The 16,788-nt window shown below is 40.6% G+C and overlaps 1 protein-coding gene across 1 annotated transcript; it reads right to left on the bottom strand.

Annotated features, from left to right (window-relative positions):
* Window positions 1–1,751: 1,751 nt before the first annotated feature.
* Window positions 1,752–12,050, bottom strand: c6h11orf24 (chromosome 6 C11orf24 homolog). The gene is made up of 3 exons (XM_034085018.2): window positions 11,948–12,050; window positions 6,460–6,760; window positions 1,752–6,036 (listed from the first exon to the last, which is right to left on the bottom strand). Exons 2-3 carry the CDS (start codon window positions 6,596–6,598, stop codon window positions 4,958–4,960), a joined length of 1,218 nt encoding a protein of 405 aa, XP_033940909.1. The 5' UTR covers window positions 6,599–6,760; window positions 11,948–12,050; the 3' UTR covers window positions 1,752–4,957.
* Window positions 12,051–16,788: the final 4,738 nt, after the last annotated feature.

Below are 16,788 nucleotides of genomic sequence, written 5' to 3'. Positions count from 1 at the left end.
AAACCATGGTGAGGTCCAGCCGGGAGCCCCAGCTTGGTAAAGCGTGGGGCCCCGTTCCCGCGTCTCTTGGCGCCACCGGGTCTCGGCCTGATATGGCGCGGGATTCTGGTTCTGCGGCTGCCGCTGTCGATGAGCCCCAGACCGACCTAGTGAGGGGCTCCATCTCTGCGGCGGACGCCCCCGTGTCTTGATTGCCAGCCGGCAAACCAATGGACATGGGGGGTCCTGTCCCGACAGGCTAGCTTGTCGTGCTAACCTTCGGCGGAGGCTCTTCATAGTGAAGCGGGCACAATGCCCGCACGAGCCGGGGGTTGTCAATGGCCTCCTGGGCGTGTTCCAGCCCGAGGCAGGACGAACAGATCTGGTGTGAGTCTGTGCCTGACACTTTCAACCCGCAGCCGCAGAGAGGAGCCTCCGAGTCCCTGACTCCTCTGGTGTGAGGGAGAGAGGCGTCCATCTTATTCGCTGCATGGCGTGAAGAGGACCCGCTCGTAACAGGTACGTCGAGAGAATTTTTTTTCCCAACCTGTCTTTAATCCGTAGAAAAAGGACGGTGTGGATCTTTTTTCTCAAAGAATATTACCTGGTGTGGTAATATCCTTTTAATCCCTTTTCTCCTTCGTGGAAGAGAAAAGCAAAAAGTCCGTCCTCGCTACCGTGGTGTCGGCAGTGAGGGAAAACAAGCTAGCAGCAGGTGTGTTGCTAGCTTGAACAATCAAAACCTTACCTTAATTCCTGAGGAAGAATGGCGAGGTTGATTATAATACGAACTGGTGTGTTAGTACTATACTCTTCTGCGAGGCAGAATAGGGTAGCCGGCTAACGCCCGTCGACCGAAATTAGCTTTTGGTTCAGTCTGTGGACTGTTAAGCTAGCCCGGCTACCGTTAGAGATGTGCTCTGAAGCGAGAAGAGGTGTTTGAATGACGCATGCGACGTAGCGCAAGCTACTTATAGGGGGTGGATTCCCTGACGCTGACGTCAAGATCACCAGCCAATCAGGATTGGCGTAATGAGATTGATGCTTCCGTTTGCTCCGCGATGAGGCGCATCCCATAGTGAGACATCGAACGGAGTGTTATGAATGAGAACTGCTTTGTGAATTAAAATATATAATTAGGCATTTCTTTGTCTTGTTTAATTTATACTGTATGTAAAAATAAAAGGTTAGTTTTTTTAACATTTTTAACATTTTTTAACACATGTGGACAAAAAAGAAAATAGGACAACCAATTTAAAACACATGACATAAAACATCCCATCATGCTGTGAACAATTGTTTTGTTGTGTCGTGAGGGGTCACAGCCTTCAAAGATAGGAAGATAGAAATTCAGGTATGTCCCTTTAAGAATTAGCAGCATGTCTAATGTTTAACAGGTATTGGAACAGTCACTGAGATACGTTTGGAAACAACATCTCTCCTGCCAAACATTAACAGAAACCAGTGTTTAACACGCAATGGGAATTTTTAATTAGAGTGCATTTTTCTATTTCATTAACAAGAATGGCTCGGAAAACTGGCCCAATAAAAATATTTCACCTTTTACAAATACGTTGCGCAGAAGCCAAGCCGCCCTAGGTGGAGCTGGAGAGTGTGATGGGCAGATGGGGGGGGGGGGCCTCCGTACAGGGGCCAGATCAGAGACCGCCCTCTGCCTGCAGACTGGTGGTATTACATCATAACGCACCACACCTCGCAGCCACGATCAAAAGTAAAGATTAGACTCCATTGACGACTCAAAAACAAACAAGTTACATTTCTTTTTCAATATTTATTTACTCTGCAAGTAAAAATATATTTTTAAAGTGCATTCGTACAATGTTGAGTTGGCACACACGTCATTTCTCGACATCCTGCAAACACAGATCCACCCTGAACTCATCAACAGCTACGTTACAATGATTGGCAACAGAAGTGTAAATCAAAGTTAGAAAATCCTCAAATGATGAAAACGCTTCCCTCACGTCATGACACAGTACATCATCAGTTTGCATTCTAATCGTCTGACATTTGGAGTTCACTTCACTTACAGAATGTGAAATCATAACCCAAAGAACAAAGAATTAAGTGAACTATGCTAAATATCTCTAAATACCAAGCAGTTATGTTTGTTTTTATCCAATGAGTGGAAGGTGGGTTGGTTTTAGATTTGATCAATAATGACAAGAGAACAATTCTCATGCTAATCTTAATAAAATTAGTGAGAGATCATGAAAGAAAATCACAGCACCCACCACGCATGAGAGCGGCTCATTTAATTAACTCTTATTTTGATCAGATTTGAATAACCTCAGGATTATATTTGTTCATAATAACTGGTCAAATCAATGAAAGATCTAGTTTTATGGCTGCAACAGGATAATAAAAAAATAGTTAATTTCCCGAAAAATTGGAATAAGAATCTTGTTCTTAATAATAAGAAAATAATAATAAAAGAAAGAGATTAAGGAAATGCATTTTGCTGTAATTACTGCACAAATACTCTGTTTCACATGATGATCGTATATCATTAGTAATGGCTTTATGTTTCCTTGGCTTTATCTTACAATAATGTGCTTCAGTGAATATTTGGCAACAGTCCATCAACCATGAACCCCTAGGAGGAGAACGCTAATACAAAGTGGTCGAGGGAAGAGAAAAGGCAACAAGAAATCCGTTTCCGTTTGTTCTCTGGAGATCTATCGAGAGCAACTTGGAACATCTGTCCATCATTCCTAATATTACCTATTGTTCATAACTCTAACAGCTACTGCTGAGTGCGTGTTCATCACTTTTCAACTGGAAAGCAAACTTTAACACACCTGCTTTCACATTTATAACTTCCATAATTCAGTTTCTCACTCATTATGGAAAAGATAATGGCAACTTAAACCCAGTCATTAGGAAAATACACAGAGGAACAATGGTCAAAATAATACCCATACATTGGTCATTAATAAAGACGGATGATGGATTAATACAGACAACTCAAAATTAAGATAAAAAATAGCCGAGCCTTTAAAATACATGAATTGTGAGCAAAATATGAAATGTATTGAAATAAGCTAGTATGGGGCCGTTCCCATGACTCATTGCAGGACATGTTCGAAAACAAGAAACTAAGCAGCTGAAATGTCATCAATGAAAGCTAATGGAACGCCGGTGAAATCATACGACTCTGAAATCAAATGCAATCATTTGCGAAATATTTGATATAAAAAAAAAAGTAAAACATGTTGGCATAGTAACTCTCGTCGTTTGCAGTAGTGCGATGTCCACATTATAAAATGGTGGACATCGCCAATGCTGGCTGCAGTAACAAAGAATGTGAAAGGCTAGCAGGAGTTGAGCTAAGCACAACATCTGTCATTCGTCTAAACAGATGTTGAACAGTTTAAGATGTTGACGTATCATTATTTCTCAGAACTAGGGCTACACAATTCATCCAACATTAAATCGGAATCAAAGTCTGCTCTATTTCTTATATTTTTAGGTAGAATTGAAAAAGAACTGAGTGCTATGTCCTGATGAGGGCTGAACATTTTAGAAATACCTTTTTAGAAATCGCAATATGGACCAGTGCAATATCTAAATCGCAGTAGAAGCAGTATTTTGTAAAGGAAAAATATGTAAACATATCTGAATGAAGTATTGTGGTGCTGCAGAGGTCGTTATTCCACACAATTCATTCATAATCATTGTTTAAAAAAAAATTACCTGTTGATCATTTGAATGTCATTCAATGATAAAATAAAAAATGTTTCGTAAATGTTCTTTCCCTATAAAATCGCAAATCAAAAATAATCGCAATTTCTTTTTGTTTTCCAAAGCGTGCAGCCCTACTCAGTCTAAGTACCCAGGTCAAAAGTAGGTTTAACAAACTGAAAGCTGCAATAGAGAAATGCTACACACACCATCACTGTCAGACAGATTTCATGTGCACCAACGGTTTCCCGGTCACTCAGATCTTTTCCATTGCACTCCATGTTAATTAGGGTTACATTCAAAAGATAATTCAACTGACACATGTAGTTCAACTTTTGGACATCTTTTCTATCAGTTACATTTAAAAAAATAACTGCAAGTAACAGCATTCAGACAGACAGGCTGAATGTATTACATCAGAAACAATTATTCAAATGTAAGTGACCAATTTCCTCTTCAGTTAAGTTTTCTAAAATATTCATATTTTGCCCAGACATATGATCAGATTTGATACGAAGGATATTGATTATTATACTGAATTATTGCTTAGCCCTCTTTGTGTATTATTCTTAAGACGTCTTGTAAGTCATTGTTTAAGGTTGACAAAGCATTTGTAAAGAGTTTTTACTTAACATTTTGAGTCCCTTTTAAGTGAAATAAAGTCCCATTTCGTATATTATATTCACAAATCTGCTTCGGTCCTTCATATCGTTGTGACCTTATATTCCAAATAGAAACATCGATTTGAATGTGGAAAGAAATTCATAATGCTATAAATTAAGAGTTGAAATACATTCATCTGGAAAAGATACAAAACCTGAAACAATTTGCCAATAAGGCCTACACATATATTTCAGTAAAGGAAAAAACGTTTTTGTTTTTTTTACCTTGGAAGCATCCCGATTGGTCGAGCCACGCTGACCAACCACAGCTGGACTGACTGACCAGCAGTGGAGGAGATCTGCCGTGGACCAATAGAGGGCTTCGCACCTACGCATAGGCCCGGGGTTACGTACAGGTAACCTAAACAACGTGCTCAACATTGGGCACACTGGGACCAAACCCCTAGCGTTGAAGCCATTAAAGAAAGAGAAGCAGGGAAGAACGAAGAGTTAAGTGGAGCAGATCAGGGCTGTTGGTGTCGTCCTTTCCCTCTTCTCCCGTGAACTGTCCAACAGGAACACTGACTCACTTTGTGAATCAACAGCGGCACCATGCTGTCCATCCTCCATGTTACAGTCTCCAGGCAGTACGACGCGCTGTGCCTCCCCCCTCAAACCCCAGAGTCTGTGTACATGCCGTTGATCAGGTAGTCCACCTGGGTGTAGTCCTTCCTCCGGTAGCTCTCGTAGGCCTGAGTGACGAACACGGCCACCGAGACCAAGAAGAAGAGCAGGCCAAAGAGCAAGACGGAGAGTAAAGACGCCGTGTCCACCAGCTGCAGGGTCAACGGCGACACGGCGACCTCCACCACCGTTCCAAAGGCAACAGGCCCTTTGTTCTTTTCAGTAGTGGTGCTGCTGACGGTTACGGTGGTGGTCTCTTTGGGTAAAGACGTCTGAAGTGGTGGTGGCGCTGCAGAGTTTGGGGCTTTCGTCTGTTGCGTACCTTTGGTTGTAGTCACCGTAAGGGTCGTGTTAGCTTTTGGTAGTGTGGTTGTAGTTTTTATAGTTGTTGCAGGGTTTGACGCTGCTGCTGTGGAGAAGGGTGGTGGTGTTGTTGGTGGTGGTGGAGTTGTTGTTGTTGTTGGTGGTGGTGGAGTTGTTGTTGTTGGTGTAGTCGTTGATGTTATCATGAAGGGTGTTGTTTGTGTAGTTGTTTGTGGAGGTGCTGTGGGTATAGTTGAGGTGTGATGTGAAGTCGCTGGTAAAGTGGTTTGGTTGACATTCCTTGCAATTGCGGGCGCAGTATCAGCAGAGCTGGTGCTGGGCGCAGTACGAGCAGAGCTGGTGATGGGCGCAGTACGAGCAGAGCTGGTGCTGGGCGCAGTACGAGCAGTGCTGGTGATGGGAGCAGTACGAGCAGAGCTGGTGATGGGCGCAGTACGAGCAGTGCTGGTGCTGGGCGCAGTACGAGCAGTGCTGGTGATGGGCGCAGTACGAGCAGAGCTGGTGATGGGAGCAGTACGAGCAGTGCTGGTGATGGGCCTCAGGTATGCAGCCGGTGTGGGGAATGCTGGCTGTGATTGCTTTCCTTCTGAAGATCGGCTGAGTGGAGTTGAAGATACTACAGGGATGTTTAAGGTGGGGTTGATGGATGGAGATTGGTCGAGGGACAACTCCTCCAGTCTGTCTTCTGGCTGCTTATTCACCTGTACGTCGGTTTCATTTTTACTGCCACCACAATTAACACCTGGGGAGCAAAAAGGTCCATGAGTGATTAAGCTCAATAAAAAGGAAACCTCTAAATATAAATGCAGTTTATATACTGAAAACATGAAAACATTTACCAGCTTTGATTTTGGATGAATGAACAGCTGCATCGCGGACACATATACCTGCTGCATCACGTGGTCACAGCTGCTTTATGTATGGAACCTGACTCCTGCTCAACTCTTTCAATCGGATTTAAATCAGCATATGTGCTTTTATATTTGCCTGAATTGTGCTTTGGTGTTTTTGATGTGCTTATGTTTTCTTTAATGCCATCAACCTGCCAGCTACTGCAGATACAAAATCCGTTATGGCTAAATCTGGCATATTTACATGATGGACTCAAGTGCTCATTCATCAATGTGCATTGTCCGTTCTTAAATGAATGAAAACAAATACTCACATCCAGTGGTGCCGTTAGCTGGTGTGGCGCTGGGCTGGGCCTCTGGCTCCTTTTCAGGAACCGGGGCAGAGGCACACGAGGTGTGGAGAAGCAGCAGCAGGAGGGGAAGGTGCAGACACAGCGAGGGAGACGGGGACATGGTGGGCACACACACACACACACACACACACACACACACACACACACACACTATCCTACAGAAACACGCTCACATGGATCAAGACTCAATTTACACACACACACACACACTCACTCAACAGGCTGAGCTGGGATGGGAGGTGAAGGCAGCATCCAGCCGGACCTACACGAGACAACAGCAGCCATTAGAGATATCATTCTACACATTCAGTACATGTCAGAGGGCTATGAACACTTGCTTTAGATGATGGGATACACGTCATCATACACATCAAGTAGCCTTAATTGTTGCGTCAAATGTATTTGACCATTCACTTAAAAGTAAACAAATAGTCTGTTTGTCTGGTGTTATAACCAAAATCTCTCAATCATTTCTGACTGTATTACTGTGTGTGGGTTATAGCAACAAGTTACGTCCAGAACAATTGGCAATAGATTCAACAAAACATTGGCTGCCTTTGTGTTTAGTCTTTTTCCCCCAAAAAACATTTGTAGTTGTTTTTTCAGCAGGCAGGGCCTTAACCATTTGTTTCTGTGCTTTTTCCCCATCACTCGTGTATTTAGTTAAACACGTATTGTACCAGAGGCTACAAAGCTTTTGCAGAACTCCTCTGAATTACCAGTCTAAGTAACACACTTGTAGGGTTGAAATAAGTTTATTAAGAGATGCAAAAATGCATTGTAAAAGCTGCAATGAGACCAATTGAAATCAGTACAGAGAGCAGCAGTCCAAGCCACACGTGAGGGACGCCTGCCATCTAGTGTCAGAACAATGCAGGTTCCTGTCAGGGCCGTACACAAAGCCTGACATCTTTGCCACAAGTTAACAATTTGACATAAACAGATCGGCGTTTCCTTTCCATATGGCGGTGCCCTTTAATGTGTCAGGGAACATTTCAATGTCCAGGGCAAATGGGAGAAATACCAGTCAAATAGAATCTGCATCTTCTGAAATGTGTATGCGAGTATATGGTGGGTCTATCAAACTAAAACTTAAATCCTTCATGTCTCACGCATTGCTCGGCCTGATGCAGTGTATGGCTCCATTGATCTGAGAACTACTAAGCATGATTTCATCCCCAAAATGCAGAGTCAACATATTGTAACGGCAGAGTGATGTTCTCCTACAACAAGATGAAGCCTTTGTGGCATTTCAGAAGTGTTAAGTAAATGTACTAACCATATACTCAGTCAGCAGGAGCAACATGATAACTTTAGAAAATACTGATATATATTTGTCCAGGATTTCTCCCATTTGATCGGGACATGAAACCACTGTCTGGACTGCACTGCTCTTCACCGAGACAAACTTGTAATGCAAAACATTTATTCATAGAAATCGGAGTTCATGTGTTTTTGTAAATACAGATACAAAGAACTACAAAATGTATTTATTTTGCACTAAAACTATGGTTATTGTTGATAATGTTCCTTTAGCTTTCTGTTACTTTTATAACCATACTGACATGTTTATATGGTCTTAACGGGGGTATATTAGGCAAGGTTAGGGCTCCCCATCTCCTGACTGGCTGGCGGTTAGTTAAACCAAGTTCCAACATTAAGTTCTGATTGACTGAATACCACCTTAGTGCAATGCAGCAGAAAAATAACTTGTGTGCAGAGTGAGTACCGGACTCTAGCGTTATGGCTAGTCAACCTGGAACACATGGTATTTTGCTTTCTGTCAATTGCAAGACACAAGTCTCCGAGTAGGCACATGTTGGCAACCTGTTTAACTGAATAAGTTATCTATTGAATATCTCGCATTTTAAAAACCCATTAAAGTCCCTGGGGCCCCAATGGTTTCAATGAGCTCAGCACTACGCTTTGCACAGCGACCGGTGTTCCGGATTAACTGGTTCCCTCGTTAACTGGTTTCCTGATCAACTGGGGTGATTTTCTATCGCTTCTTCTGTCGTTTACATCCATCTTTTGGTATATTTGGCTCGGTAGGAAGACTTTGATGCACATTCAGTACCAGTGTGTGAGGTTGTGGTTACGATGGAGATATCCAGACGCGAACAGCGGGGACTACAAAAAGAAAAACGAGTTGACTGGGGATGTCTGTTCAAAACATTGCGAGCTCCAATAAATCATTTAAACCAGCTATTGTTGCCCGACTTATGACTGAATATCGTTCCTAATGTGATACCAAGTCCACCTGAGACCTGTGTACACCTTCAGACAGCCTCCAAGTGAAGCACACGTTGTTTACTCACAGTTTGAAAGCAGCGTGGAGAAGTCTTCAGCTGTGAACTGTGATCCTCTCAGGTAAACATCCGCCCAGGGAGAAATGGGACCCGCCCAGGTTAAACTGTGTTACGACTTCTGTGGCTATCTACCAGCGATCATGTTTCATATGAAAGACTACACACACATTTATCCCTTTTATATAAACAGTATTCTGCAGCACTCATCTGGATAGGATGTGACTGTTACCTCGTTTTGCAAAGATAGCAGCAGAAATGTCATTGCTGCGTGTGCAGGAACTTAGACTTTAAAGTGCTGATGGGTCATTAATCTTGGTCTCGGCAAACAATATTACGAATCCTCTATTCAAACATAATATTCAATGTGCATCGACATGAAAATAACAAAAAAGTTCATGCTGGACTCAAACCCGAGTCCCAACAGCAAAAATCACTCGGGGCCCTGCGCGTTACTGGTGCGCCACGGATCTACACAAAGTATTACACCACCACACTTTAATGTCTTAGATGAACCTTGTTAAAAGGTTCCAGAAAGATGCAACCCGAACATCATTTATAATGTATCTACACTTATAATATACATATTATAGTAGGCATTTGGATAAAAGCGTCAGGTAAATGGAATGTCATGTAATGTAATTGACGTGAGTGTTTTGAACACACTTATTTAATTTATAATTCTCCATAAAGGTGCCATGATGATCCGTGGCGCACTCATAATGCGCAGGACTTGCGTGATTTTTGCTGTTGGGACTCGGGTTTGAGTCCTGCATGAACTTTTTTGTTATTTTCATGTCGATGCACACTGAATATTATGTTTGAATAGAGGATGTATCTTTGCAAAACGAGGTAACAGTCACATCCTATCCAGATGAGTGCTGCAGAATACTGTTTATATAAAAGGGATAAATGTGTGTGTAGTCTTTCATATGAAACATGATCGCTGGTAGATAGCCACAGAAGTCGTAACACAGTTTAACCTGGGCGGGTCCCATTTCTCCCTGGGCGGATGTTTACCTGAGAGGATCACAGTTCACAGCTGAAGACTTCTCCACGCTGCTTTCAAACTGTGAGTAAACAACGTGTGCTTCACTTGGAGGCTGTCTGCAGGTGTACACAGGTCTCAGGTGGACTTGGTATCACATTAGGAACGATATTCAGTAATAAGTCGGGCAACAATAGCTGGTTTAAATGATTTATTGGAGCTCGCAATGTTTTGAACAGACATCCCCAGTCAACTCGTTTTTCTTTTTGTAGTCCTCGCTGTTCGCGTCTGGATATCTCCATCGTAACCACAACCTCACACACTGGTACTGAATGTGCATCAAAGTCTTCCTACCGAGCCAAATATACCAAAAGATGGATGTAAACGACAGAAGAAGCGATAGAAAATCACCCCAGTTGATCAGGAAACCAGGGTTGCGTTCCAATAGTCCATTTAGCTTAGGAACCTTCCTAACGGAGTGAAATGACCCGGAAGTACGTCAGTGGCAGCCATGATAAGTGCCGTTCCAATTCTCTAAATGAAAGGAAAGGAGGTTTCAAACTTCCTTTATAACCTCCTTTAGCTTAGGAACCACTGGACCTCCCTCACCGAAAGGAGAGGAGAAAATGCTGCCCCACAATGCATTGCAGCCGCAGCATTTGCCGTCACTCAACAGTCGGCCGTTCACGAAAACAACCGATTATGACGGAGAAATTATATCATGAAAGTTACGCTGCTTATTAAGCATTTTAAAACGTATGTAGTAAATTGCCAAAGTGCTTTGTTTTGAACGTTCATCAGTATTATAAGAGAAATATGAACGTTAGTTGTTATCAAATGATCAAATAAAGTCAACATTTCAGTCTTTACTGAGCTGTGTGGAGTTTGTTCAACTTTTAAAAGATGTTTGAATGGTGATATCCACAGTGATAGATGTTACTTAGGACTAACGTTTATAATAAATACATTTGTATTGATTTTAAGACCAATAATACGTATTGGGATCATTTGTATTAATGTGGACCGGAGGGAGAGGGTGAAGAGCATAAGTTTCACTTTCCTTTTTTATTTCAATTCCAACTTTGGTCATGAAGAATATGTTTCTCTGTTGTCCCCGTTCATAAAGCAAAGCAGCAGCATCAGAGCACGGTGCAGAGTCTCTAGATGAGTTCACAGTAGTCCCTCCTTATTATACATCCATGTTGTAGTCCGCTGTATAGAAAACTGTAGTTTCCATAGTTTCCCCACAGCAGCAGACGCACACAATGACGTCCGCTGGCGCATCATAAACACGTCGGATAGTGAAAGTGCATTCGGATTCTCTAAAGTACCGCAGTCTCTTCTCCGAAGTCCTTTTGAATTCTCCTATCCACTATCCCTTAACCCCGTGACGTTTCACTCAGAGGTCAAGGAATAGGGCATAGGGTTAGAATTTAGGAGCTGATTTTTGGATTATCGGAACGCAACCCAGTTAACGAGGGAACACCAGCCCCAAATGTAAACAGGAAACAGTCAAAGGTCGCTACATGTGTCTACGTGGAGAAAAGTAGTGACACACACAAAGTACGCGGTCTACTGTACAAACACTGTCTGCCGCGAGTACACACTGAAGATACAATTATATGAAAGGGAAAAAAGGACCAAACCCCATTCAACAATCGCAGAAGTGACCTGCTTATCTGAATATTGACTCTAATATTACCCTGACCAGAATACACAGCCATACACATAACACATTGCGTTATTGCGTCCGGTCTGCTGCGTTAATAAGACACGGAAGTACACATGAACAACTAACACAAAACACTTGTCCAATTCAAAGTGTAGCATTAACTTCCGTTCAAATAGGTAGCATCAAAGTTTAGCACCTATCAGACTGATGCTAACACGGGGGCAGTAGCAAGTTAGCAACACGTAAACAGTTCAGACTGCTAAGTTTACGGTGAGTGAAATATATTTAAAACACCATGGATAGCTAACATGGTGTGTTTGTGAAATAATGAAAAGTACATCCCACTTAGCACAGAACCCAGTTAACACCAACACTGCAGCCTAGCTAATGCTAACAAGCCATTTTCATTCTGGTGGTTTATCTGGATAAGCTAAATCAACCGCTAACATGCTAACTACATTTAATGTAAATTCAGAGACTTACCAGGGATACGTTCTGTCAGATTCAATGAAATAAACAAGCACAGAGAAAGAAAGCTACTACCAGCACCAACTCAACACTTCCTGTAGGCAGGAGTCTGCGCCCTTCTTCTACACTTTTATTTCTGGCAGCGTACTCTCGTTAGCGGCCGTTACTGCCCCCTGCAGGTCGCACCAGGTTAAAACAAGATACCATTAAAATGCCCACTCTTGCTGCAGGTTTGCAAAATGTTGTAGCCACTGTTGGTTTGCACTTTATGTTGTAGGCTAGGTGAATTTACCGCCGGTATGTTAAATATGTCTGTTGCTACGTCATCTATGCACCGACTAATACAACAAAAAGTAATAATAATATACATAATAATAATATAAATAATACTAATAATAATAATGATAATAATAACAACAACAAACCAGTATTGTAGTCAAGTCACCAATTCACGAATCCAAGTCAATCTCGAGTCCCCACTTTTCGAGTCCGAGTCCGAGTCCAAGTCCGAGTCACCCAAGAAGAGTCCAAGTCAAATCCGAGTAACAAGTCTTCATGTATTAATATTAGTGGATATATTTGTTGAAATGTAGCTGTAGCTCCTCATTGCTTTTATCCTGTCATGATGTTATACTAATTTGTCTATTGAACTGCTGTGAAGCGAGTTTGGCTACAATTCTTGTATAAAAGGTCAACCCAGTCTCACGGCATTTCGTGTTCACCAACACGATTTTTAATCTATTGATTCGTGTTCACCAACACGATTTGTCCCTTTTTTTCGTGTTGCACAGCACGATTTTAAAAGCAATGTATTTCTACTGGTAATGTGTTTCGTGCCTGCAGGCTGCAGCACGTCGTTTTCTCCGGTCGGGTCGAGGAAGACCGGAAGCTGTGTGGTTCATAAAAACATGTTCTTACTCAATATCAAGCCACAGTTATTGCTTTTATTTTAAATCGTATAATTTCGGACTTTTGTTGCCGTCTGTGAGGAAAATAAATGGGGCTCAGAGCCTCAGGATACTGAAATCTGTATTTTTTTAATCTTTTTTTCCTCCTAATTTGTTATTATTTTCAAAATAACACACTGTTATTTACTCACCAATAACACAAAATTATCCTTGCTTTTATTTATTGGTTTAATTCCATAATCTCAGGCTTTTTTGGCGTCCGTCAGGAACTGAATTTCAAAATAAATATAACCGGAAACAGACGTAGGCATTTCGAGCGATTACCCAAGATCCTCAGCTATGGTTTTAAGCTCGCTGATTGGATGTGTTAGCCGCAATGCATGCTGGGATTTGGTGTTTATATTATATGAAATCCGGAAAACATTTTAAAAGAATAAAATAATACTTAATTCCGAGTGCTCTTGCTTTTCTCTTTGAAAGTCATCACATAACGGCATTGTAATACACGGTTCGGCTGCATTACATATTACAGATCTGCCGTAGTTCTTTATTTAGAGAGCCCTGATGAGAAGACCTTTGGAAAAACTGGAAGAAATGCCGTCGAAACTGAATACTTGACGTGGATCATAAATATATCAACAATTAAACAACATCTTCAATTTCTCTTCACACAATACGTCTCCTTGCAGTATCAACACTAATTCGGCTGACTTTTACATTTGATCTAATCCATAGATAGGTTCACAGCTGATAGAAAAGGACTGTAGTTTTTAAAGATATTACTGATTTTCTTTGAATGTAAGAATGTAAATACTGAGTCTGAAATAGTATAGCAATATGCTGTAAAATGATGTGAAAGCATGCATAAAACTATACATCTTCAGATGTTGTACATACACAATAATAATACAAAGTTATTATGGCTGTGTGTACATTGTGTGCACCTCCTAGTGGTTAAAGCACGTTATTGAATTATTGTTTTTATGTGTTATATTTGATTAAAAAAATATTAAGAGTACATACTTTCATAGGGGGAAAGTATAAATATAGAAATATAGAATATAAAAATCAAGAAGATACTATAAGTGATCTCTACAATAAAACAGTTTAGTGCAGGATGTACAAAGATATTAATAGGAGGAGGTGCAAAACAGAAAAACGGATGAACCTTTATTTAAACATTAAATAACAGATTAAGGTCTTTGGGGGTATCTATCTACAGATAAATATTAAGCCTGACAAAGTACTTAACATCTAATATATTGCTTCCCTGCAATGTTGACTATGTTGTAGCACTTATTTTAACTGATATTATACACATTAATTATACTCTTATGTATGTAGATAGAATAAGAAATGTGCAGAATATGACAGTTTAATGGTGGAGGTACACACATATTGATAGATGTCTTGTAATGCACTGTTGAGGAACCTGTGACCCAAGTTTTTCATTCATTGCATAACTACACCGTAGTTGTGTATGATATGTCAATAAACCTTTGAACATCTTGAAAGGGATGAGAAAAATAGCCATAATATACAGTCTTTAATGAACTATTAGTAGAGAATAATGAGTAATTAATATACTTTATTACTTGTTTCCATTCATGTCAATTGCAGATACATGTTTAGTCTTCTCAAGCACCAACTATCAACTATCTCTCCTGATTGTTGGCCCTTGACAATCACCTTACCTGAATTTTACTCAGGTGTAACTAAAGTCTGATTTAAGGGTTGTTTATATTTCACATAATTAATCAGAATCTGCAAAGTAACTCAAATAAATGCAGTGGAGTAAAAATACCAGGTTAACCTCTGAATTGTAGTGGAGTAGAATTACAAAGTAGCAATGAGCTGTCATGTGGGTATATATTAATGCTGCGCATTATGGACACAAGCCATTTTCACCCATTTATTAATTATATGTTTTACATTTGATAACACCAATGTATTTAATACTGGCAACTTCTAATTGTGGGAAAAACGAAAACGTTCAGTAGAGACGTCCCATAGAACATTTTGCGAAACACAATAGCCAGCATGTGTAGTTCTGGGGGGGCGTTCGATTCCAGTTTTGGATAGTCTGGCGTGGTTTCGTTCCATTTCACACAGCTGTTTGGCGCTCTGCTAACCTTACGGGACTGTAGTCCTAAACGATAGCTGGGGATTATGGGTAGTGTAGTGTCTTCGGCCATCCTAAACTCAGAAATGTTGACAATCGCAATGATGCTCGAAATGTCCCTTATAGGCGTCCCCCACGTCCCCTACGTCTGTTTCCGGTTATTTTTATTTTGAAATTCAGTTCCTGACGGACGCCAAAAAAGCCCGAGATTATGGAATTAAACCAATAAACAAAAGCAAGGATAATTGAGTGTTATTGGTGAGTAAATAACAGTGTGTTATTTTGAAAAGAATAACAAATTAGAAGGAAAAGATATTTAAAAATACAGATTTCAGTATCCTGAGGCTCTGAGCCCCATTTATTTTCCTCACAGACGGCAACAAAAGTCCGAAATTATACGATTTAAAATAAAAGCAATAATTGTGGCTTGATATTGAGTAAGAACATGTTTTTATGAACCACACAGCTTCCGGTCTTCCTCGACCCAACCGGAGAAAAATACGTGCTTCAGGCAGTAGAAATACATTGCTTTTAAAATCGTGCTGTGCAACACGAAAAAAAGGGGCAAATCGTGTTGGTGAACACGAATCAATAGATTAAAAATCGTGTTGGTGAACACGAAATGCCGTGAGACTGGGTTGAAAAGGTGCTATACAAATATAAAGCTTATTACTAATATTAATATTAGGGTCTGAGACCAGAGGTCGGCGAAGACCCTATTGCAACCTGCGAAACACACCCAAAACAGGGAAAACGACCGGCAAAAGTACAGAAAAGGTTTGGAAATCATGACGGCAGATAGTCCGCTGCTGCTGCTGTGGGGAAACTATGGAAACTACAGTTTTCTATACAGCGGACTACAACATGGATGTATAATAAGAACGACGGACCACTGTAAACTCATCTAGAGATTTTGCACCGCACTCTGATGCTGTTGTTTTATGCTTTATGAACGTGGACAACAGAGAAACATATTCTTCATGACCAAAGTTGGAAATGAAATAAAAAGGAAAGTGAAACTTATGCTCGTCACCCTCTTCCTCCGGTCCACATTAATACAAATGATCCCAATACGTATTATTGTATGAAAAGATCTTAAAATAAATATAAACGTTAGTCCTTAACATCTAGGCTATCACTGTGTATATCACCATTCAAACATCTTTTAAAAGTTTAACAAACCACACAGCTCAGTAAAGACTGTGAAATGATGACTTTATTTGATCATTTCAGTAAAAACACCGTAACTTTCATGATATTATTTGTCGGTCATAATCGGTTGTTTCCATGAACGGCCGACTGTTGTGTGATGGAAAATGCTGCGGCCACAAGGCATTGTGGGGCAGCATTTTCTCCTCTCCTTTCGTAAAGGGAGGTCCAGTGGTTCCTAAGCTAAAGGAGGTTATAAAGGAAGTTTTAAACCTCCTCTCCTATCATCTAGAGCAGTGGTTCCCAAACTTTTTGTGCCCAAGGCACACCAAAGGACAAGTAAAAATCTCAAGGCACACCTATTGTGCAAAATAGCCCTTATAACACGTGTTATCACTCATATCATGTAAAATATCTGTAAATGTGCATAATTATTTACAAAATAAAAAAAATAAAAACTATATTACTCATGAAATATTTATTAACGAAATATTTCAGAAATTCATTTGAAACTTTATCAAATTAGGCTTCATCAAAGCAGCAACACACTCATTTAAACCAGACAGAGAACGCCAACTCCAGAGATGGGGTCGTTACTAAAAAAATGTAATATATTACATATTACTTTTTTTTAAAAAGTAATATATTAAACTACTTCGTTACTATCTACATAAAGT

The sequence above is a fragment of the Pseudochaenichthys georgianus genome, chromosome 6 (genome assembly GCF_902827115.2).
Source record: "Pseudochaenichthys georgianus chromosome 6, fPseGeo1.2, whole genome shotgun sequence".
Taxonomy (NCBI): Eukaryota; Metazoa; Chordata; class Actinopteri; order Perciformes; family Channichthyidae; genus Pseudochaenichthys; species Pseudochaenichthys georgianus.
Note: the sequence above shows the minus strand (reverse complement) of the source record. Positions and strands in the feature narration are given on the sequence as shown.

Coding starts and splice junctions, on each gene's coding strand:
- c6h11orf24 (XM_034085018.2), bottom strand. CDS start 6,598: ATGTCCCCGTCTCCCTCGCTGTGTCTGCACCTTCCCCTCCTGCTGCTG. Junction 6,037..6,459: donor AGCTAACGGCACCACTGGAT/GTGAGTATTTGT, acceptor TTTGCTCCCCAG/GTGTTAATTGTGGTGGCAGT.